We start from the raw sequence: 23,119 nt of genomic DNA, 5'->3' as shown, positions 1-23,119 counted from the left end.
GCCAAATACGATTGGAATCTCTGCTGCATATCAGTCTGCATATCTTGGGTCTTACCCTGAGTGATTTTAAGAAGCTGAAAGGTGCATCTGCTACAGCTGGTCTGGAACTTTCTGACAATTTTTTTTTTTTGGTCAAAAAATGCTGCTAAGCTGTGGAAACAGTAACTTTTTGCAGAAATGAATTGGTTTCCATTAAAATGTCATCAAGAAGGTTTCTCAGGTCCAGGATAGAATAGTTCAGTGATTAGGGTACTCATCTGGGATGTGGGAGATCCAGGCTCAGGTTCCTTCTCTGCCTAATTTTGGACCTCAACCTTGGTCTCCCACAGCCCAGGTGAGTATGCTAACTACTCGCCTAATGGTTATTCTGTGATGGTCTCTTTCTTTCTTGAAACCTCAACATTTTTTATAAAATGGGATTCTTGTTTTTTGTCCAACCCAAGTTCCGCTATAGCTCAGATCACAAAGTTTAACCATTCTTATGTGCCCATTTGTTAAACTGGTCTACACCGGATTGAAAAGTGGAATGATATCAGCATATGGGGGGAGCTCTCTGAGGCTGCGTGTCAACACCCTGTTAGCTCATCTTTATTAAAGATACATACATATACTTCTTGTCCATGTGTCTAGGAACAAAGACTGTAGGGCATACATACAAGATGGGGGTCACAGTGGATTTGGGGGTCACAGCAGGTAATCAACTGAACAAGAGCTCCTCCCTATGTGATGCTGTGAGGCTAATGCTATCAAGTACAGAGGTTATTTTTACCTCTGTATTTCGTACTGGTGCAACCACTGCTGGAATACAGTGTCCAATTCTGTGTCCACAGTTCAAGAAGGATGCTGATAAATTGGAGAAGGTTCAATAAAGAACCATGAAAATAATTAAAAGACTGGAACACATGCCTTATAGTGATAGACTCAAAAGAGTCTCAGTCTATTTAGCTTAACCAAGAGAAGTTTAAGGGGTAACTTGATCACAGTCTATAAATACCTACACCGGGAACAGATATTTGATAACAGGCTCTTTGATCTAGCAGAAAAAGGTTTAAGAAGATTGAATGGCTGGAAGCTGAACTAGCCAATTCAGCCTGGAAATAAAGTGTAAATTTTTTAACAGTGAGGTTAATTAATATTGGATCAATTTACCAAGTGTTGTGGTAGAGTCTTCCTCATTGACAATTTTTAAATCAAGATATGCTGTAGCTCAAAGGGAATTATTTTGAGGAAGCTCTATGGCATCCGATGAAGTGAGCTGTAGCTCATGAAAGCTTATGCTCAGATAAATTGGTTAGTCTCTAAGGTGCCACAAGTACTCCTTTTCTTTTTGCGAATACAGACTAACACGGCTGCTACTCTGAAATCTATGGCCTGTGTTACACAGGAGGTCAGATTAGTGATCACAGTGGTCCCTCTGGCCTTGGAATCTGTATCTGTGGAGATTTGCCAGTTCCAGGTTCAATTACTGAGTACTCTACAACCATTCTACTCCTATCCAGAGACATATGAGGCCCAATTTATTATTGGTATAATTCCCAAATGGTCTTTGCAGTTACACTGTGAATTTGTCCCTCTTCAACAAGTAGTGAGAAGGTATGATTGCTGTGAGCCTTCGAGCTGTTCTAAGTAATGCTTGGGAGACCTGATCAATAAAGAGGGCTTTGGAATGAGGGTGCACACACAATGGTTTAAAGTTCCCTTTGCGTGCACACATCACTTTAGCTGTGCAGTGCAGCCCTCAGCTATATCCAAGGATCTAGGCCTATGTGTTTAAGTGACTTATTGCAGCTTTTTAAAAAAATTGCTTATCCATATTTTTTCTCTTTTGTCTTGTTGACATTGGTGACAACATACTGAATAATGATATTAACAAATAGCTTCCTATCAGTAGCAATCACAAACCAGGACTGAAGCTTTCTTCCCTTCCGCCTGTAATGAGTTTGGAGAATAGGCATTAGGGCCATAAAGAAATGCTGGACCATAAAATGCTATATGGCCTAACAATCCTTTTTAAAGATTATCTCAGTCCTGCCTCCCTGCTTTATCAATGAATCCTTCAATCCTCTCCATAAAAGTGCCTGGCTACTTCTTAAACTCCTGGTCTGTCTGGGAAGCTTATTTTTATTGCTCTTCTAATGCATCAGTTCTAATTATAGCAATCTTCATTTTGCCCAATCTTAATTTCCTAATTTATGGATCTGTCTCTTTTTTGTGAACCCTTCAGCAGTATTTATAGTTTGTCATTCAGTTTCAGTCACCCTGTTCAGACATTTGAATTAATCTGCTAAATCATTTCACTCTTCTCTTCTCCTGTGAAAATGAGACTGACCTTTTCAATCTTTCTCTATAGCAAAGATTCTTAACACCTGGAATCACACTGGTTCTGTCAGCAAAGGTTTCTCTCCATTATCCTTGATATGGAAAAAAAAGGAACCAAAACTAAACAGAGGGCCAAATCCTTGGTTGATGTAAATCAACATAACTTCATTGACGTCAATGGAACTATGCTGATTTGCATCAACTGAGGATCTGACTCAGAAAGGCTAGGTGAGGGCAAACAGTATGCCTTGCACACAAACAAGACGCAAGGTCTGTATTTTATCTTTGTGTTGATTCATCCCAATATCCTGCCTGCCTTCTATACACTGGTATAATGTATTCAAAGAACTTTCTACAATAAGCCCCCAAATCCCTTCCTACGTCTGTATGGTTCATGGTTGTTCTGTTTAATTTGTACTCTGTTCTTTTTGTAATTAATATTTGATTTGATTTTTACAACAAAGTACACACTGTACATACAAAACAAGCTATCAATTATATATAACATCATTAATAAATAGATACCAGGATATAGTACCATCAAGCCCTGGGAACAGGCACGTTTTCCAACCATACAGTACATGAAGTCCAGCTCCCGCCTTTTCTGGGATTTAGCTTTACTAATTAACAACAGTAAGACAACACAAATGTCAGTTTAGCTCTTCTGCCCAGGCATGACTACTCAGAGAGCCTCTCCCCTACGGACTTTTTCTTGCCTTTATACTTCTCAGTTTTAACACTTTCCCCACTATATAAAGGATAGTAAAAAATTAGTAGAGCCAAAGATAAGAGCAATTTTATCCTTTTCCATAATGCTGTCAAGGGAAAGGTCCAGTCTCCTTAAAATTAATTCTGAATTGGGGCTTTCACAGGACAATCCCAAATTGTGGATTTATATTGCCTTGCCAACATTTTATATAACTTTATACCTTTGAGAGGGAACACCATAGAACCTCTGCCATCCATTTTTCACTCCCCCTCCTTCCTCTGGGGAAACAAACAAAACAAACATACCACTCTCATTTTTAGTGGGCAAAAAGGGCAAAATAAATAGGCTAGATAATAAATAGTCTCTTGACTGTTTGGACAGCAGAAAAATCATTAGGGTCTGTGAGATCAGTGTTCTGCTGTGAATCCAGAGCAAAGGATTCAGCCCTGTATGTATATATTCAATAAAGTGAGTCCAGGTGTCCTGAAATATGCATAACTCAGTCTTTCACAGGCTGCTGAATGAGTTAACTGATATCCATTGAACGTGTACATTGCATTTTGGGGAGCTGCCCCAAATGTACTGATTTTCATTTATCTGCACTAAGCTTCATTTTTTATTTACTGTCTTTGTCATATAAAAGATCCAGATCCCTCTGAACTCAATTGTATTATTCCTCCCCTGTTCCCCTCCCTCCCCCATCTCCCAAATCTGCATCTTGGTATTATCCTCAGATTAGATATTCTAATAAAAAATGATGGCAGTTCCCAAACTGACCCCACTTCCTGCTGGAAAATTTACCACTTTTATAGCAACTTGCTGTTTCTGAGCCCAAATCTGAACGACCAGAGAAGCTAGAAAAAATGTCATCAGCAAATGCTTTATAATACTACATAACCCCCAATTCGCCAGGTACCTGACAATTATAGATAGTTTAAAACTACCTTTACATGTATTACGCTACTTCCTACATACAAAATGATTTACAAGCCAACAGGGGACAAGATGATAGGTCAGTTCTAGTCAATATATTAACTTTTGCCGTTATTAGCTTTGACAGAAGTAGCTCCTCCGTCTTCAGGCCATGAGTCTTGTTTTGTGCTTTCTCTTGCAGAATGTTTATTACACAAGTAATCAGCAGATCCATGTGGGTGTTCTGAGTCCCACTATTGATGATGATGACAACAGATGCCTGGTGGACGTGAACAGCAGGCCCAGGCTCATTGAATGCAATTATGCCAAAGCAAAGAGGATGAAGCTTTTCTGGCAATTTACTCAGGTAATTCTTCCTTAAAACACATTTCAGAAGGTTCAATGGGGATCAGCTTTGTTTCTGTACCTGAAACATGAATTCTCTGTTTTCCAGCAGAATTGAATTGGGTGCATGCTTGGTTTCTGTACAGCATGCTAGAGAGCCATACTTATATCTGATCCTGATATCCGATATCTCAGGGAGTTATAAGGCTCTTGGGTGATATTCTTCAAAGTTTATTAAACATAATTTACTGCACCGTGCAGCTCTCTCAAGCATGGGTGTGCTACCCACTCCTGTGAAACACTGCTAGCAATCCTCACCTGTCAAAAAAGTAATAGCAGAATATCAAATTCCAGACATTGGTGGGGTGCCCTCCTTGAGCAGCCTATCACATTTGGAGATTCCTCTTTCCAGAATCCACCACGCGAGGAGCTGTAGAATGTGGGCTGTGAAGCAGTGCTCTTCAGCGGCTCTCTCTGTGTGTCATTGTGCAGTGGAGATTTTGGGGCTCCCTTCTCATCAAGGATCTTCTGCAGAGAACTGCCCTCTGAAAAAACAGCTTGCTGAGGCTTTCCACAAGACTCAGTATTGGCCCTCAGAACCTAGGGTGAAATTTACCCCTGTGCAGGGAGGCCAGCTCAAGGCCTGTGCATCACTTAAGTCCTACCAAGGGCTTGTTTGGATAACTTAAGTGATGCATAGACCTGTGAGCTGGCCTTCTGCATCAGGGGGAATTTCACCCTAAGTGCATAATCTCAGCTGTGACTCGTGGTCTCTTCTAGTCCACTTCACGTGGATTTGCAGAGCACTTTTGCTGCCCGCTCATTAGTTTCATCTTACATTTAACCAGCTATTGAAACTTCAGTAATAACTGCCGTCGAAATGTCCTGCAATTAACTGGAGTGACTACACTTAGTGCAGTGCTCATTTGGACTTTATGGTCACTAACATATATTAAGGAATTTTTTATTATAATTAATAGGAAGCCATGATCGTTTTTAAAGGATAGTACTCAAGTGGCAGTCCTCAAATGTCTAGGCTGGCAGGAAACTGGTATCATAGCCTTCACTTACAATGTCCTTACTGTTGTGGATTTAAGTTTGGCCTGTAACATAATATTTAACAATATTTTAATATGAATATAAGAACATAAGAGCTATCATATTGGGTTAGATCACGGTCCATCTTGTCCAGTATCCTGTCCCCGCTAGTGACCAGTATCAAAGTGTATGGGGGAGTGTACAGAACAGGGAAAATATGGAATGATCCACCCCTGTCTTCTACTCCCAGCTTCTAGTAAGAGTCACCCCAAGCATAGAATTGTGTCTCTAACCCTCTTGGCTAACAGCCATTGAAGGATCTATCCTCCATGAACTTATCTGGTTCTTTTTGGAACCCAGTTGTACTTTTGGCCTTCACAACATTCCCTGGCAAGGAGTTCCAAAGGTTAGCTGTGTGTTGTGTGAAAAAGTACTTCTTGTTTGTTTTTAACTTGCTGCCTATTAATTGCTTCCTGGTAACCCCTGGGTTTTGTATTCTGTGAAAGGGTCAGATTTCTCTGTTCACTTTTTCTATGCCATTTGTGATTTTACAGACCTCTATTCTATCCCCCTGAGTTGTCTCTTTACTCAGCTGAGCAGTCCTAATATTTTTAATCTCTCCTAGTATGAAAGCCATTGATTAGCTTCTCTGAACTGCTTCCAGTTCCACTATATCTTTTTCTGAGATGGGGCAACCAGAACGGGACACAGTATTCACGGTGTGGGCATACCATGGATTTAAATAATGGCATTATGATATTTTCTGTCTTATTTTCTATCCCTTTCCTCATAGTTCCTAACATACTGTTAGCCTTTTTGATCAGCGTTGTGCATTAAGCATAATTTTTCAGAGAACTATCCATGATGACTCCAAGATCTCTTTCTTGGGTGGTAATAACTAATTTAGAACCTAATGTATAGTTGGGATTATTTTTTTCAGTGTGCATTATTTTACATTTACCAATGCTGAATTTCATCTGCCATCTTGTTCTCTAGTCACCCAGTTCTATAAGATCTCTCTGTAACTCCTCATCTGCAAATTTTTCCAGTTCACTAATGAATATTTTGAACAGCAGAGATCCCAGTACTGATCCTTGGGGACTCCGCTGTTTACCTTTTTCCATTGTGAAAACTGACCATTTATTCCTACACTTTTTCTGTCTTTCAACCAGTTACTGATCCATTAGAGGATCTTCCCTCTTATCCCATGGCTACTCAGTTTCCTTAAGGGCCTTTGGTGATGTACCTTGTCAAAGGGTTTCTGAAAATCCAAGTATACTTTATCAACTGGATCACCCTTATCCACATGTTTTTGGACACCCTCAGAGAATTCTAATAGATTGGTGAGGCATGACTTCCCTTTACAAAAGCCATGTTGACTCTTCCTCAAAAAACTGTATTTATCTATGTGTCTGATCATTCTGTTCTTTACTATAGTTTTTAACAATTTGCTTTGTAATGAAGTTAGGCTCACTGGCCTGTAATTGTCAGGATCTTCTCTGGAGCCCTTTTTAAAAATCAGTGTTATATTAACTATCTTCCAGGCATCTCCTTCAGAGGTTGATTTTAGTTATAGGTCTTGTATTACAGTTAGTAGTTCTGAAATGTCATATTTGAGTTCCTTTAGAACTCTTGGGTGAATACCATCTGGTCCTGGTGACTTATTACTTTTGTTATCAATTTGTTCTAAAACCTCTTCTACTGACACATCAGTTTGAGACAGTACTTCAAATTTATTGCCCAAAATGAATAGCTGTGATGCAGGTATCTCCCTCACATTCTCTGCAGTGAATATGGTGCAAATAATTCATCTAGCTTCTCTGCAATGGCCATGTCTTCCTTGATGCTCTTTTAACACCTTTGTTGTCTGGTGGACTCTCTGCCTGTTTGGCAGACTTCCTGCTCGAGATGTACTTTAAAAAATGTTTTACTGTTAGTTTTTGCATCTTTATCAAGTTGCTTCTCAAATTGTTTGTTGGCCTGTCATATTATACTTTTACATTTTACTTGCCAGAGTTTATGCTGCTTCATATTTTTCCTCAGTAGGGTTTGACTTCCCTATTTTAAAGAATGCCTTTTTTGCCTCTGAAGCTTCCATTATGCTGTTGCAAAAAAAGCAAATGCCATTTTAGGGGTTGCATTAACTGAGGCATGGCATGCAAGTTATGGGAGGTGATAGTACTGCTCTCCTTGGTGCTGGTTAGGCCTCAGCTGGAGTACTGTGTCCAGGTTTGGTCACCAATATATAGAAAGGATGTAGAGAAACTGGAAAGGATCCAGAGGCGAGCGACAAAGATGATCAAAGGGATGGAATGCAAGCCATACGAGCAAAGGCTGAAGGAACTGGGTGTGTCTAGTTTGGAAAAGAGGAGACTGAGGAGGGACATGAGAGCGGTCTTCAAATACTTGAAAGGCTGCCATAAAAAGGATGGAGAATGGTTGTTCTTTCTTGCCACAGAGGGCAGCACAAGAGGCAGTGAGTTCAAACTACAGCACAGCAGATTGAGACTAAAGCTCAGGAAAAAATCCCTAACTTTAACAACAGTAGGACAATGGAACAGACTGCCCAGGGAGGTTGTGGAAGCTGCTTCACTGGAGGATTTCAAAAGGAGGCTGGATAGCCATGTTTCTTGGATGGTCTAGACACAACAAACCCAGCATGTTGGCAGGGGGTTAGACTAGATGACCCTTGCGGTCCCTTCTAACCGTATGGTTCTATCATGCTGTGATTACTCTGCTGTTTAGCCATAGCGGCATTCTTCTGGTCTTCTAACTGTCTTTTCTTCTTTGGGGGTATACATTTAGTCTTAGCCTCTATTACAGTGTTTTTAAGTAGCCTCCATGCTGCTTGCAGGCATTTTAACCTTGTGACTGCTCTTGTTAACTTCCATCTACCTCACATCATCATTCTTGTGTAGTTCCCCTTTTTTTACAGTTAAATGTAACTGTGGTGTTTTTTTGGTTTGGTTTTTGGTATTTTCCCCCTTATAAGGATGCTAAATTTAATTATATGATGGCCCTATTACTGAATAGTTCAGCTGTGGTTACCTATTGGACCAGAACCTGTGCTCCACTTAGGACTAAATCAAGTGCCTTTCCCCTTGTGGGATCCAGGACTAGCTGCTCCAAGAAATGGTTATTTATGGTATCTAGACATTTTTTCTCTGCATCATGCCATAAGATGACATTTACCCAGTCAATATGAGGATAGTTGAAGTCACCCATTACTATTGCATTTTTTTATTTTTGTAGCCTCTCTAACCTCTCTTAGCATTTCACAGTCACTGTCACCATCCTGGGCAGAAGTCTGTAGTATATTCCTACTGCTTTCCTCTTATTATGCAAGCATGAAACTTCTATCCTTGGAGATTCTATTGTACAGTTTGATTCTTTTAAGATTTTCACCTTATTTGACTCTTTGCTTTTTTTAACATATATTGCCACTCTCCCACCAGCATGACTTACTCTGTCATTCCTATATATTTTGTACCCTGGTATTACATTGTCCAATTAATTATCCTCATTCTACCAAGCTTCAAGAGGCTCTCCATTGTAGTGTTCTGCTTGCCTAGTTTTGGGACATTCTTTTAATAGGTTGTAGTAACAGATTTATTCAAACTCTAGTTAAAAAAACAGTCATGTTACTGATTAACATCCAACTGTATGGTCCTTGATCCAGGTGACCTGACCCTTTGGTGCCAAAGAATCCATCGCCTCTGCTCCAAAAAACTGATGAATTTGGCATGATTGATTTATATATGTTAGAATTGATTTTCTGGGCCCATATGTTTGCTGTTAGGGTAAAAAGTGAATTAACTGAATTAATAGTTTTAATTAACCTTCCTCTCCACATCCTCAACAATCCAAAACAAAACATAAACTTCAAAAATCTCTTAACCACCTTGTTAGGAATTTGTGCCGCCTTTTCCCTTCTATAGTTCCATTCTGTAGGGGAAGCACAGTACTGTGCTATAAATATTCCAAGGAGTCCAGTGTTAATTCCCACAACCTAACTTCCTCTGAAGAGAAGTGGGAACCACTTTTTTTTTGTCTCTTTATGATAAATTAAGAGGCAAACGGAATAATTAAAGACATGCTGTTCAGAAAGGATTGTTTTGTTAGTACCCAGAGTGATTAAAGAGTTGTAGTTTCTGCACACATAATGTGATGCAAAGTGGGTTTTGCATGCTGTAAGCTATGAGAAAACTAATGAGAGTAATCAAGGATTGCCAGAATAAATTGATGCATTGTGTTCTAGTTGCTCACATTTAATCTGGTAAAATGAGTACACTTCTCCGAATGCATTGGAAGCTATCTTAAAAAATCTGAAAAGCATTGTTGTTTCTTTTACTACATTTTGAAAGCTCCTGCCTTTACTTTTTTATGTTAACGGTGATCAGGACTACTGCACAGGGACTGTAGGTGTTGATGTTCATCTAGCACTTTTAGACCTGGAGCTGTTCAAATATTAATATATTTTTAAAATGTAGTTTTTGGCTTCTGATCATCAGATTTCATAGCCCCACCTAATGACTTCAAGCATGTGCTCACACTTCTGTAGATTCTGAGACTTGGCAATGATCCCCACAGGGAACTCTGATAATGCAGGTAATAAAAAATGGGAGGGGGAAGAATTGCCTTATGAAGGAAGTGGGTTTTGCAAACTGATAGGAGGACAGACAGATTGAACTGGATTTCCCAGAATTGTGCAAAGTAATTCACGTGTCTGGGGTTCCAGGCCTATGTCTTGGAATTGAAATGAGGGAACATATATCACTTCCTGCAAAACACACCTTACATTTTCAGAGGCAAAACCCTGATCCATAGTACAGCAAGGACATCGAAATGCATCTTCAGTCCTACCGCTACATTTTAAGTTTCTGTGAAAATTGATAGGCTCATGTGGGTAAAACTGCAAAAAGTACCAGTTAGGCAGCATTCCCCGTTTTCTCCATTTGCAGTTAGTGGAATGATTTCATTATGTTAGTTTAATGATGGAAAATGTGGTTAATAATAATAATTATTATTATTATTATTTAAATAATACAACAAAATTAAAAGATAAATTTCATACTCAGCTAACAGTGACCTACCTGATCCTGTGAGACCATTCTAGCACTACTCATATGCTTAATGTTAAACATGTATGTAAGTCTTTGCAAGATTAGGGCCGATGTGTAGAATTCACACCTAACGTCCTATCTGTTTAATTAAGTTTTATTTAGTTAATTTTTGTCTCATGCAAACTCCCCACCCAAAGTTGCCCATCCAAAATGCTTGACATGCCATTTAGAACCTTGACATGCCATTTAGAAACACAAGAACATAGGAAGTGCAAAGTAAATCAATCAAAGCAGCAGCATTTCTTCCTACCACACATCATTTGATCTCCAATTATGTGACTAATATGGCTTAAAACTCCCTGTTGCACTTTTCCAGTAGACAGAAATCTTGCCCTCAATTGCCTCAGCATTCCATCAAAATCCCACTCAAAAAGATGGCCTTTGTAATATGCCTGGAAGATCAACAAATTTGGGCTATTTCAGCCCGGAGGGGCAGATCATTATAAAGGAAAGGGGCCTTTATGGAAAATTTTCTGCCTCCTTCCTTTTATAACAAGGGGATTGAGCTCATTTATTTCCCGTGCCATTATTTTTATGTACTGTAGAGTATGAAAAGAAGTAAAGGCAGGGCAAATGGAAATCCAGCAATGATTAGTTGTTCATTTAGAAGGGAAGATGCAGAAATTAACTCTCCATCCCAAACTGCAATAATATTTGAAATCAAGAAAACAATGGACTGGATGACACAGGGAATTGGTTCTAGGACATGGAGTCATTTACATCTAAACAGAAATGGGCCCAAATCAAACACAGGCAGAAACATTGAGTGGTTTGAGATCCAAAGCTGATTCTAGATCCTCATTTTTCAAATGGTTGCTGTCTTTATCATGGTCTAAACCAGAACCCTGGATCCTCCAAACAGTCCTGAATTAAGTGTGTTAAGATGTGGAACTGAATGTGGTGACTTGAATCCATCTCTTCCTCTAAGTACTGGTGTGAAGTAGACCCAGGTTAGTGCATAGTTGATGTTGTTGCTTAGTAAATGATAGCTGTCCTGTGGCCATCTCAACAGAAAAGTTGCTCTACCCTCTCACTCTGAGGAGGTCCTACCAGGTCAAGTTTAAGATACATTGAAGACACAGCTTGGGGAAGGTTACACTGCCATTGGCTATGCCTCACTTCTCCTGTGGACAACTGGGGGCTTCATTTTCCGGGGCTATTTTATTCTGTTCTGTTCCATATAGGTTATTATACCACACATCAGTGTTGTATCTGAGCGCTTTCCTGTAGTTCGTTACGTAAGGTGACCAGACATCTGTCATATATTGTTGTTCTCGCCCCATGGAGAAAAGCATATGCAGTGGAATGTCTTGGTTTGGTAGGGTTTTCAGGGGGCTGTTTGTTTTTTGTTGTGTTTTAGTGTACCAGTTGCTATGTATTTATGTTAGAGAAGGCAAGATCAAAGAAATGTGCCGGGCACTTGGAGTGGAAGATGATGAGGTTTGTGATGTTCTTTGGCTCCCGGAGGAGTTGATTTCCCAGTCTTGCACTGCCCTGAGAAAGTTCTGTCAATCTGGCCTCTTTCATGAGCAGTCCAATTTCTAAGAATATAAGGGATAAAAGGAGTGGTCAAGAAGAAACTATAGTAACACGTACAAATGTATTAACTTTCACAAGTGTAGGTAGTATAAGGAGTAATTTGATTTTTATTATACAGTATTAATTTTCTATTGATATGTGTATTGGGAAGTTTCAGGTTTAGTTGGAACATAAGAGTTTCAAATTATTCACAGTGTCAAGAAATTCTCCGAAGGTGATTTTTATCGTTAACATAATAATGCATTAATATTTTTAAACACGTGACTAAGATTTTCAAAAGTGCCTAGTGATTTTTGGGTGCCTCAATTTTCAACACATTTAAGGAACCGATTTTCAGGAAGTGATGAGCATCATTCACCCTCTGGAATTGTGACCTGTTTAAGGTGTCTGGTTTTTGGCACTCAACAAGTAAGACACCCCAAATCACTAGTCAGTTTTGAAAATCTTGGCCCATGATATGTCCACAGTAAAATATTTTAATATATACCATTTTTAAAATGTAATTTATGATGGCTTTGTTATCAACCAAATTATTATCTCAATTAGAAGGATGTAATTAGTGGATTTAGTGAAGTCAGTGGAGTTATTCTGGTTTTACATGAATGTAACTGATAGCAAAATTGCTCCCTCTGCCTCTCCATAGAAAGTCAGCTACCCGATTTTATTCTGGTTGAGCCTGTGTACCAAATATTCAAAAGTTTCCTCTAAATATAGGCAAAACCTTTTGGCTTCTCATCATTTCAAAGATGCTAAGTATCTTAAATATACAGCATGGGCCTCACAAATGTAAGGGGCTGAGCCTGATTCTTGTCTGTCTCACCCCAGTGTAAATCAGAAGTCACTACACTGAATTGACTTAGATTGGTATAGAACTGATGTGATGTGATAGGAAAATCTGGCCCTCTGTATCTAAAAATCATTTTAACATGTGGTCCTATATGTGAAAGTGATTGGATATAAACATTAGGAAAATTGGTGTGGGCTTTTTTTGTTTTGTTTTTGTTGCAAGACAAAAGTTCCTGGAGCACTCAAGTCATTCAAACTCTTATATGATGGGTATTTAATCATGATCCAGCTGATCTGACCTTCAGCTGATTTCCATACTAGTCCTCAGCTTTATAAATGTGCTAAATGCAGTGTGAGCTGATGAAGTGTAGGCGTCAGTGACACTCTAGCTCCCAAGGCTTCTTCGAGTGTTTATATGTCAAAATGTAATTATGTCAAATTATGTAAATTAACACTGAAAAGACTCACACAAGTGCGTAATGTTCACTAAGTTTATTGCTTAGAGTGTCTGTTAGGTGTTCTTCTAGGCAAATATTTTTCTGGAAGCACTGCTATCTTGAACTGAAATAGTTTTTGTAGCTATGCTGCGTCCAAGATATGAGAGAGATGATGTGGGTGAGGGAATATCTTTTACTGGATCAGCACCTTTATTGGACTCAGCCACCTTGTGGCTCTCACTGAAAGAGGTGAGCTGCTGTCAGACTTTTAAATACGTATCGCCACTTTTCACTTAATCAGAAATAAATAGGGCCTTCTAGAAGAGCAATTAGCGATTACTGCAAATGGTAAGGAGTGGGAGGACAGAGACAAGAATGCTCATGTAGCAAAGTGGAACCAACTTTATTAAACCATTATTTTAAACAAAATATCTACTAAAGGCAACCTGTCCTTGCAGCAGTGAGTAAAGGGGAAGGCTATATAGTATCAAGCTGTCACCGACGACCTTCCTTTTCAACACTCAAATCCAAAGTATTCTAATATTTCCCAGGCCTATTTAGCTTGGATTATCACAGCCCTTCCAATGCCTAACCAAGGTCAGAGCCCCATTCAGACCACTGTATGAGGCAACCACCAGCCTCATACAATGATCAGGAGTCATGCAAATCTAACCACTTTCTTCAGTGAAGGAGGACTAATCCCCATTATAACCAACTGTTGTCCACCATTAGTTTGCAGATGATACCAAACTAGGAGGGGTTGCAAGTGTTTTGGAGGATAGGATTATAATTCAAAATGATCTGGACAAACTGGAGAAATGGTCTGAAGTAAATAGGATGAAATTCAATAAGGACAAATGCAAAGTAGTCCACTTAGGAAGGAACAATCAGTTGCACACATACAAAATGGGAAATGACTGCCTAGGAAGGAATACTGCGGAAAGGGATCTGCGGGTCATAGTGGACCACAAGCTAAATATTAGTCAAGAGTGTAACACTGTTTCAAAAAAAGCAAACATTATTCTGGGATGTATTAGCAGGAGTGTTGTAAGCAAGACATGAGAAGTAATTCTTACACCCTACTCTAAACTGATTAGGCCTCAACTGGAGTATTGGTCCAGTTCTGGGCGCCACATTTCAGGAAGGATGTGGACAAATTGGAGAAAGTCCAGAGAAGAGCAACAAAAATGATTAAAGGTCTAGAAAACGTGACCGATGAGGAAAGATTGAAAACATTGGGTTTGTTTAGTTTGGAGAAGAGAAGACTGAGAGGGGACATAACAGTTTTCAAGTACATAAAAGGTTGTTACAAGGAGGAGGGAGAAAAAGTGTTCTTCTTAACCTCTGAGGACAGGACAAGAAGCAATGGGCTTAAATTGCAGCAAGGGCGGTTAAGGTTGGACATTAGGAAAAACTTCCTAACTCTCAGGGTGCTTAAGCATTGGAATAAATTACCTAGGGAGGTTGTGGAATCTCCATCATTGGAGATTTTTAAGAGCAGGTTTGGCAAACACCTGTCAGGGATGGTCTAGATAATACTTAGTCCTGCCATGAGTGTAGGGGACTGGACTAGATGATCTCTGGAGATCCCTTCCAGTCTTCTGATTCTATGATTATCACACCATTGTGCATGGTGTCAGACTGACAACTGTGTAGACAGTCAATTAGGTGATTCTTGGAGATACCCTCTGTAACGGATTCATTTGACATGAAAAGTGTTGGGGGAGCTTCACCTTGCCCCAGCCTTCTGCAGCAGAAATGAAGCCTACTCTTTGCATATTCTTTCCCAAAGTCTTGTGGAAGTGGCTTATTAGAGCCAACACTACATCTTAGTACTGCTGATAAACAAGGGATGTATTTAAGGGGTGTGTGTGTGTGTGTGTATGTGTGTGTGTGTGTATATATATATATATATATATATATATATATGTTTATATGTTTAAAGGACCTTTTAAAAGCTTCTTAATTAGTAGGTTTCAGCTTTCCTTATTCTGAAACTAAAATGAAAATCCAAATCCTTCAGGAATTGAAAAGAGAAACATTTCCCATCATTTAAAATAAAATAAAACCAATAAATAAGAACAACTTGTCTGAAGAGAGAAATTAAATTCCTCACTCCATATATAAAGGCCATAAAGAGGCCATGCCATACTGTTAATTCTGCCCCTCCAGCTTATCTAATGTTTTAGGCAGGACCAGTGCCAGGCTCAAGGGGTGTCATTAGGAGGAGGGACAGCTAACACCATGTTAGCACTAGGAGCACTAATACAGTGGTGACAGGATTGTGGAAGCTGCCATCTTTTAATTCTCACCTTTATTCAACCTCCCTGAATTGTTCTGTTAGGACCCAATCTCTTATTGAAGTCAGTGGGATTTTTTCCATTGGCTTCAATGGGCTTTGCATCAGGCCCTGGGAGATAATTTTAGGGTGGAGTGGGGTTCCTGTTGAGTTCAGTGGGCTGTCTGGGAACAGCTGAAAGCAGGACTTACCCTTCTGAAGTGGCACCACACGCTATATCTACGTTATTTATTCAGTATGTGCAGGAGCAGCATTTCACATAGCTATTAATTCCAACTTGAAAGCTTTCTAAAAGCACTAAGGAAGTTTGTACTGTTCAGGTGAGCATTCCCACAAGCTCCTGGATACATTATGCTGAACATACCCTCTCACGTATGTCCCTCTTTTTTAATGCAGATTTGAAACACCAGAATAGCTCTTATGGTAAATTATTCATTACTTCCTCAACCTCCATTGAGACTTCCCAAGTTCCTGGCATTCAGACACACCCGGGGACAGTTTTATATGGCAAGTGAACACCCTCCCTGTGGATGAAAGTCACCTCTGCACAGAGGCTCCATGCATCACTTAAGCTCCCACCATTTATGGCTGGAAGAGATTAAGGGCTGGTCTACACTACACAGTTAGGTCAACATAAAATAGTTTGTCAACCTAATTATGTCAGCGTCTACACTACAGCCTTCCTCCCACTGACATAAGTGCCCTACTACGACGATATGATAACTCCACCTCCAGAAGAGGCGTAAGGCTTATATTGGTGTAGTTAGGGCGATGCAGTGTCTGTAGACACTGTGTTGCTTACATCAGCGGTCTTGTCAATTTCACGGCAGGAGCTGTGAAATTGATAACAAAGCCCCCCACTGCCCTGGAGAGCTGGGCAGCTGGACCCTGCTCCGAGCTGGGGTGAGAAATCCGGGGGTCTTCCCCCCACTCCCAGCTGGGAGCTGAGCTTCAGACCTCGCTTCCAACTGGGAGCCAGGCCAGAAGCTGGGGTGGCTTTGGACCTGACTCCCAGCTGGGAGCCCGGGGTGAGAAGCCTGAGCAGCCCCTCACCTGCTCCCTGCCAAGAGCCAGGCAGGGAGCCGGGGATGGGGTGGCCAGAAGAGCAGCTGGACCCTGCTTCCCGGTGGTGAGAAGCCCTGGGCGGCTTCCCCTGGGGAACATGGCACAAGGCAGGGGGAGCCCACTGGGAGCCCAGGAGCTTGTGAGGCAGACAGGCTCGTGGCAGGGAGTTCCCAGCAGGCTCTCAGCTCCCCACACTGACCCTCTTAGGTCACTGGAAGTGCTCCTGGTGAGAACGCTCGCCACCTACCCAAGGAGGGTAGTGTGGATATGCACCACCGCAGTAATTACTACTAGTATTAGTCGACTTAGGTTTGTAATGTAGACGTACCCTTAGAAAGTGCGCTGTGGAAACAAACAGTCATTTATGCAGAGGCACATAGAGGACATACCACAGATGCCTTACAACTCTCTCTCCTTCTGCCTGGCCAGCTGTTCCAGCAGTGCCCAAGGACCAGGAGAGAAAGCGGGGCTGTGGTGCTGCTGTTACACTATTAGGTCAGCGCTGTGGCTGTATTCCTATACCCGATGGTGTCCGTCCACCCAGCCCAGAATCTACAACGCTGTTTATGGGAGTGTGTGGGACCCCTGTGCCCTCACCCACCAATAAGGGCAAGATGCCCTCCTCCTCCCACCCCAAAACCCAGAGACAGACCAGCTAAGCAAGACCTCCAGCAATTCGGGGAACCTGCCAGCCTCAAAAACTAAGGAAGACCCATTCCCCAAATAATTACTGAGCTCACCACCGGGGAAAGTACCTGCTCCTACCCAGTCAATCCTCCTACAGCCAGCCAGAAAGGGCAGGGCAACCTGCCTATCAGCACAGATACTGCTGTGAGAAACAGTTGCCAGAAAGGGGAGCTACCTAGAGGTGCCTAGTGGGGAGTCAAGAGGTACTTGGACCAAGGTTGAGGACGAAAAGGTTGCTGGATTTGGGAGGGGGCAAGTATGAAACAGTATTCTGCAGGAGGGAAGGGGTAAGGGATTAATGCACTGGGGGTGGGGAAATGGAGGAAGTATTTTACTCAAAGAATAACTGTGAATTGCCAACCGAGGGTCGAGCATTTTTGAAGGTGTTCCATGTTGAAACATCACGTTCTATTGTTATCTTTGCTCTGTCAGCATAGGTGAGATCATAGGGCAGGAAGAGCCCCTACCTGGTAAGATCAACACTCGACATTAGCATCACAAGGGGAAGGGCTCGGCAGCGCACATGCCCAGAACAGCACCATGATGCTGGTATCTAGAGTTAATGTCACAGCACTGTTCCATGCATGGGCACAGTGTGGCATCCATCCCACCCATCTATGGTGTTTGTACTGATCATGGGAATACTGTGAAGCTTGTGACTTCTTTTGGAGAAGTGAGAGGAGGTCCAAACACTACCATCAGCACTGTTAAGAGCAAGTGATGTGAAGTTAAAGCCATTGTAAAATACTGCAGCAGTTAAGTGAGCAGGCAAATAAAGTTCCGTTCTTAAATATTTTAGCATTTTTCACCATGTTTCTCTATAGCTCATAATTGTTCCCTCGGAAAGTGCTGCCAGAGTGAAATACTGTTGTTCTCTCCCTGCTTTAACACTACAATGAAAATATAGTATTATTAGAGGAAGCAGAGGGTTGGAGTTTATATTCTATATCTTTCCCATGGCTATATTTTGCATAGCTGGAGTTTATTGTAATGAAATGCTTTGTTCCTCAGGTGCAAAAAGAAGATATAGCATGGAAACTAGTGCATACTAATAAATAACGATTAAGGCTTATGCATTCTCCAGCTATAGATTGAATTTTGCAGCTACAGTAGATTTCATTAGAGGAAAACTAATATTACTGTGCTGTACAGTGTAGTCCATCTGAATGGAAAGGGATTTGCTGGGTGTAGCATTTTGGGATTATTCCCTATGTTTAAAATCTCAGCAGTTGGTAATCTTACTTTACTGAAACTACTGCTGCAGCACTTTGATCATTGTCTCTCACATTTAAGACTTTATATGACTAATATTTAGAATAAATAATCCCTTTCCACTGAGTAGAAGAAGAAAAAATAGCAGAATGTAATGGGAGTCTGATCAAGGAAGAACATGACCCCCTTGACCTTGGCGGAGATGCACAGGAAGCTTTGTGAGCAATCGGTATTAAGCTTTTAAAGAAAATACATGAGAATAGCAAGAACTTGTAAAGTTAATTTCAGTGGTAGTTTTTTGTTTGTTTTTGTTTCGTTTTTGAAAGCCCTCTGTGTTTTATAAGCACATCAGAATTCTGTCATTTCCTGATTGAATGCTTTGATATGCACTGTGCTTTATTGAAACACTCTGTCTGATGGTTAGCATTGCTGCTTTGGGGCATCACTGTGTGGGCACAAAGTTCTTTGTCACAGCAAGCTTTCCAGACTTTAAAGAAAATAACTAAGTATTGAATTATCTTTTGTGCTGTCTTGGGAGCAAAGCTGTACACACAATCTGCTAACAAATGCAACTGTCACATGCTAAATTCCCCAAGTACCACACTGGGAATTTAGTTTTTTTTGAGGTGGGGGGGGGGCGTGCGAAGGGAGAGGAAATTACTCATGCTCTTTGGTTGATACGAAGTAGTAGGTATATGTATATTTTATTTAAATAAGAAGTATTCAGTTTGGTTAGTTCCTGTCTCTTTTAATGGCTAGAATAGACTTAAAAAAATTAGGAAGCATTCATACCTCACTGCTGCTACAGATTTACTCCCTTGTAAAACAGTGCTTCTGAGGTACCTTTATTCACTGATCCTTACATGGCTAAAGCCCACATTGTTACTACTCCAGCCTGTGAGCTGGAACAGGAACCTTAACTCCTGCATTTCACTTTTCTGAGGTGTTAAGGCCACTGCATCCACCAGCCCTTGGAGCTCTGTTACTGGGCTTAAACTCACTCTCACGTGGGTGAATTTCACCATTCTGATCCCAGACCATTGTGAAGTGTTGCTGTGCACTGCTAAACAGTTGCCTGTTTCTATCTGAGAACCATTCCTCTACTCGGTGGAGTAATTCCTGTGCAGTATGTACTGTATGTAGGTCCGAATCCTGCCCCGGAATGCCTGCACATGATTTCAGTGGAGCTGCGTTCAGCATGCATCTGGGGGAAGAATTTGCCCTGCAACTTGCAGGACTTTTTGGAATCTTTCAGAATAAAAGTCACTAGATACATTATTGTATTATTACTTGTTAAGAATTTGGATTTGTACTGTCCCTTTAGCTCAAAAGGATCCCACACTCTCAAAATATGTTTAGGGAATGGGATCATATCATCTGCCGCTGATGTGAAATACAGCGGCTACACAACTACCCTCAGCAACACTGAACAACTGCTCAGGTCAGGAAGGGAAGGAGAATACTGCATTCATTTGAAACTGCAGGAGGAGTATAGACAGGCAGAACATAATTACCCAAAGTGGAATTCGGCCAACTGATACCTGCAAAAAGGCTGAGGTGTTGTTTTTTTAATGACTGCAAATGGCCAGGACTCTAGTTTTAAATCTCAACCACAAGACAGCACCTCCAGAACCACAAGTGCCCCCGGACATCATGTTGATTTAGGTGGAAAGAGTGCTGCCTTCTGAATCATCACCACCTCTTTCTGCTGCCCCTAGCCGTTCTTTGCCTGTCCCTGATCCAAATACTGACCCAACTGGACCCTACTTATCCTTGGAACTAATAGGATCACTGCACTAGCTGTTCTAGTTGGAGGCAAGAAATTTTACCCACTGTACTACTTGCAGATGAGAAAGTGGTATTTAAGGACACTCTCATCTTAGCTGAGCGTATGCCTCTCCGTAGTGTGTGTGCAACTCACACAGTATTCCTTTTACATTGAATACTTGACCTTAAAATAGGTAGCTTAAAGTATTTGCAATTTCAGTCTTCTTAGCATATGTCTCATTAAGTACCTGTGATCGCTTCTTTGACAAGTTGTACTAAAGTGAATTACTTAGAAATATTTGTAAATCATCAAGTGCTCAGAATCTCTACTCCATGTACTCGTCACGTCACACATCTCAGTATGAAAGTATGAATGTGTACAATATTTTTGCTTAATGAAAAAAATCAATATTTATGGTAAGTGGCCTGAAATCTATGCAGTCCCTGTTTGGTAAAAACTCTTCATGATGGCAACCAAATGACATCTTAAATAATTTAAGTCTTGTACTTGGAGTAATTTTCTAGTAACAAGTTTTAATTTTCACAAATTACATGCAGAACTTACCATCTAGAAAGTTCTTGGTCAAATGCTGCAGTAAAAAGCACTTTTAGTGGGTGCATTTCAAGTCTTTTCCAGCATTTCACATTATGCAGCATTTATTCTCCTGAGGACTGTGTTTAAGCTCCAAAGATACTCATTTTGAATTAATTTAAAAGGAATTCAGTGCATTCCTCTGCTTTTCCTACAAAGCAGATATTCTATTTGCATATTTTAGCATATAATTTTCTATACCACTTTTAGTTTTACAAAGAAAATGTGTGTTCTAACCCCACGATGCTCTTAATTTTTGATAGACTAACTCTGATTTTCTGAGGTCCAGATAGGATCACTCTGAAATTACATATGAAAATTTTTTTTATGAGGGTAAGGTGTTGTGTACTGTACAAGATCGGAATTGTCATTAAGCAGGTCTGTTTCTAATGGGATCCTGCAGGGTTTGGTTATCTGCCCTATACTATTTATCTATGACCTGGAACAAAACATAAAATTATCACTGATAAAACTTTGCAGATGACACAAAAATTGGGAGAGTGGTAAATAATAAAGAGGACAGGTCACTGATTCAGAGCGATTTAGATCAGTTGGTAAACTGGATGAAAGCAAACAATATGCATTTTAATACCGCTTAATGTAAATGCATACAGCTGGGAACAAAGAATGTAGGCCACACTTACAGGGAAGAAGTGATTCTGAAAAAGATTTAGGGGTAAGGTTGCCAACCCTCTAGGAATTAAAGATTAATCTTGAATTAAAGATTGTCATGTAATGAAACCTCTAGGAATACGTCCAACCAAAAATTGGTAACCCAATTTTGCAAGGGAGGGAGGGATAATCAGCTGAAATGAGCTTCCCCCTTGACCCTGTGGCCAAAAGAGCTAATACAGTCCTGGGGTGCATAAACAAGGGAATCTAAAGTAGTAGTAGAGAGGTTATTTTACCTCTTTATTTGGCAGTGGTGTGACAACTGCTGGAATTCTGTGTCCAGTTCTGGAGCCCACAATTCAAGAAGGATGTGGATAAATGGCAGTGGGTTCAGAGAAGAGCCATGAGAATGATTAGAAAACATGCCTTATAGTGATAGACTCAAGGAGCTTGATCTATTTCACTTAACAAAGAGACGGTCAAGGGATGTCTTGATTACAGTATATAAATACCTACATGGGGAACAAATATTTAATAATGGGCTCTTCAATCTAGCAGAGAAAGGTAGAACGAGACCCAACGACTGGAGGTTGAATCTAGACAAATTCAGACCAGAAATAAGGTGTACATTTTGAACATCAAGAATAATTAACCATTGGAACAATTTACCAAGGGTCATGGTGGATTCTCCATCATTTATAATTTTAAAATCAAGATTAGATGTTTTTCTAAAATATATGCTCTAGGAACTATTTTGGGGAAGTTCTTTGGCCTATATGATATGGGAGGTCAGACTAGATGATCACAGTGTTCTCTTCTGGTCTTAGAATCTAAGAGCCATAACATGATGGCTTTATTTAACGTACTGATTTATAACACGTAGCCAATTCCAGTGGAGAGGGCATTGGACTGGGATTCAGAAGGCCTACTTTCTATTCCTGGTGTGTCTGTTGACTTGCTGTGTGACTTGAGCAAGTCACCTTTGTGCCTCCATTTCCCCATCTTCAAAATGGAGATACTGCCTACCCATTCTTTCAAGCACTTTGAGATCTGTGGATGGACAGCACTATTTAAGTGGCAATTATTATTATTAAGTATTCTGCCCTCACAAGCAAAATCAGAGCCAAATCATACTTCTGTTAAAGTTAGTGAAGGTTACGACATTGACTTCAGTCAAAGCAAGATTGACCTATAATGTATAACCACGGTTTGGCAAGTGAATGTGTCACAGCCTCATTTTAACCTGACAGTACTTTAGAATACAGGTTAAATTAAATCCTGGACTCTACAGACAGTTCAGGTGAGATTAAAGGATAATATATACTGTAGCAACACAGGATTTCCCTTAACGAACCAGACAATTGGGCCATCAAGTCTCATGTCCTGCCTCTGACAGTGGCCAATATATAACATATCAGAGAAAAGTGGAAATTCCCATAATTCATTTAGTAAATTGTACTAGGTTTACATTGAGATTAGGAGAAAATTCCTTTCCTGACATTATTGCCTGTCGGTGTATAGTTTTCTATGGTGACTGGAAACAAAAGTTTGGGATTTTTGACCATGATATCTAGTTATCCTAAAGTGCTTAGTGTAATTGCCCATGCTGAGTGCACAGCTGGTCTGTGATGTTGGTCTAAATCCTTGTCCTTTTTGTTCAGATAGGATCAATTTGTA

General features: G+C 40.4%; 1 protein-coding gene across 2 annotated transcripts in view; it reads left to right on the top strand.

Annotated features, from left to right (window-relative positions):
• Positions 1-23,119, top strand: part of GALNT18 (polypeptide N-acetylgalactosaminyltransferase 18) — a 386,803-nt gene that overhangs the window by 327,520 nt on the left and 36,164 nt on the right. For both annotated transcript variants that reach the window (XM_074955061.1, XM_074955060.1), the window contains exon 10: positions 4,143-4,307. In XM_074955061.1, coding sequence (XP_074811162.1) covers positions 4,143-4,307 — 165 coding nt within the window. The remainder of the gene's footprint in view (positions 1-4,142; positions 4,308-23,119) is intronic.

This window comes from Natator depressus, chromosome 6 (assembly GCF_965152275.1).
Source record: "Natator depressus isolate rNatDep1 chromosome 6, rNatDep2.hap1, whole genome shotgun sequence".
NCBI classification, from domain to species: domain Eukaryota; kingdom Metazoa; phylum Chordata; order Testudines; family Cheloniidae; genus Natator; species Natator depressus.
This window is presented reverse-complemented; position numbering and strand designations above follow the sequence as displayed.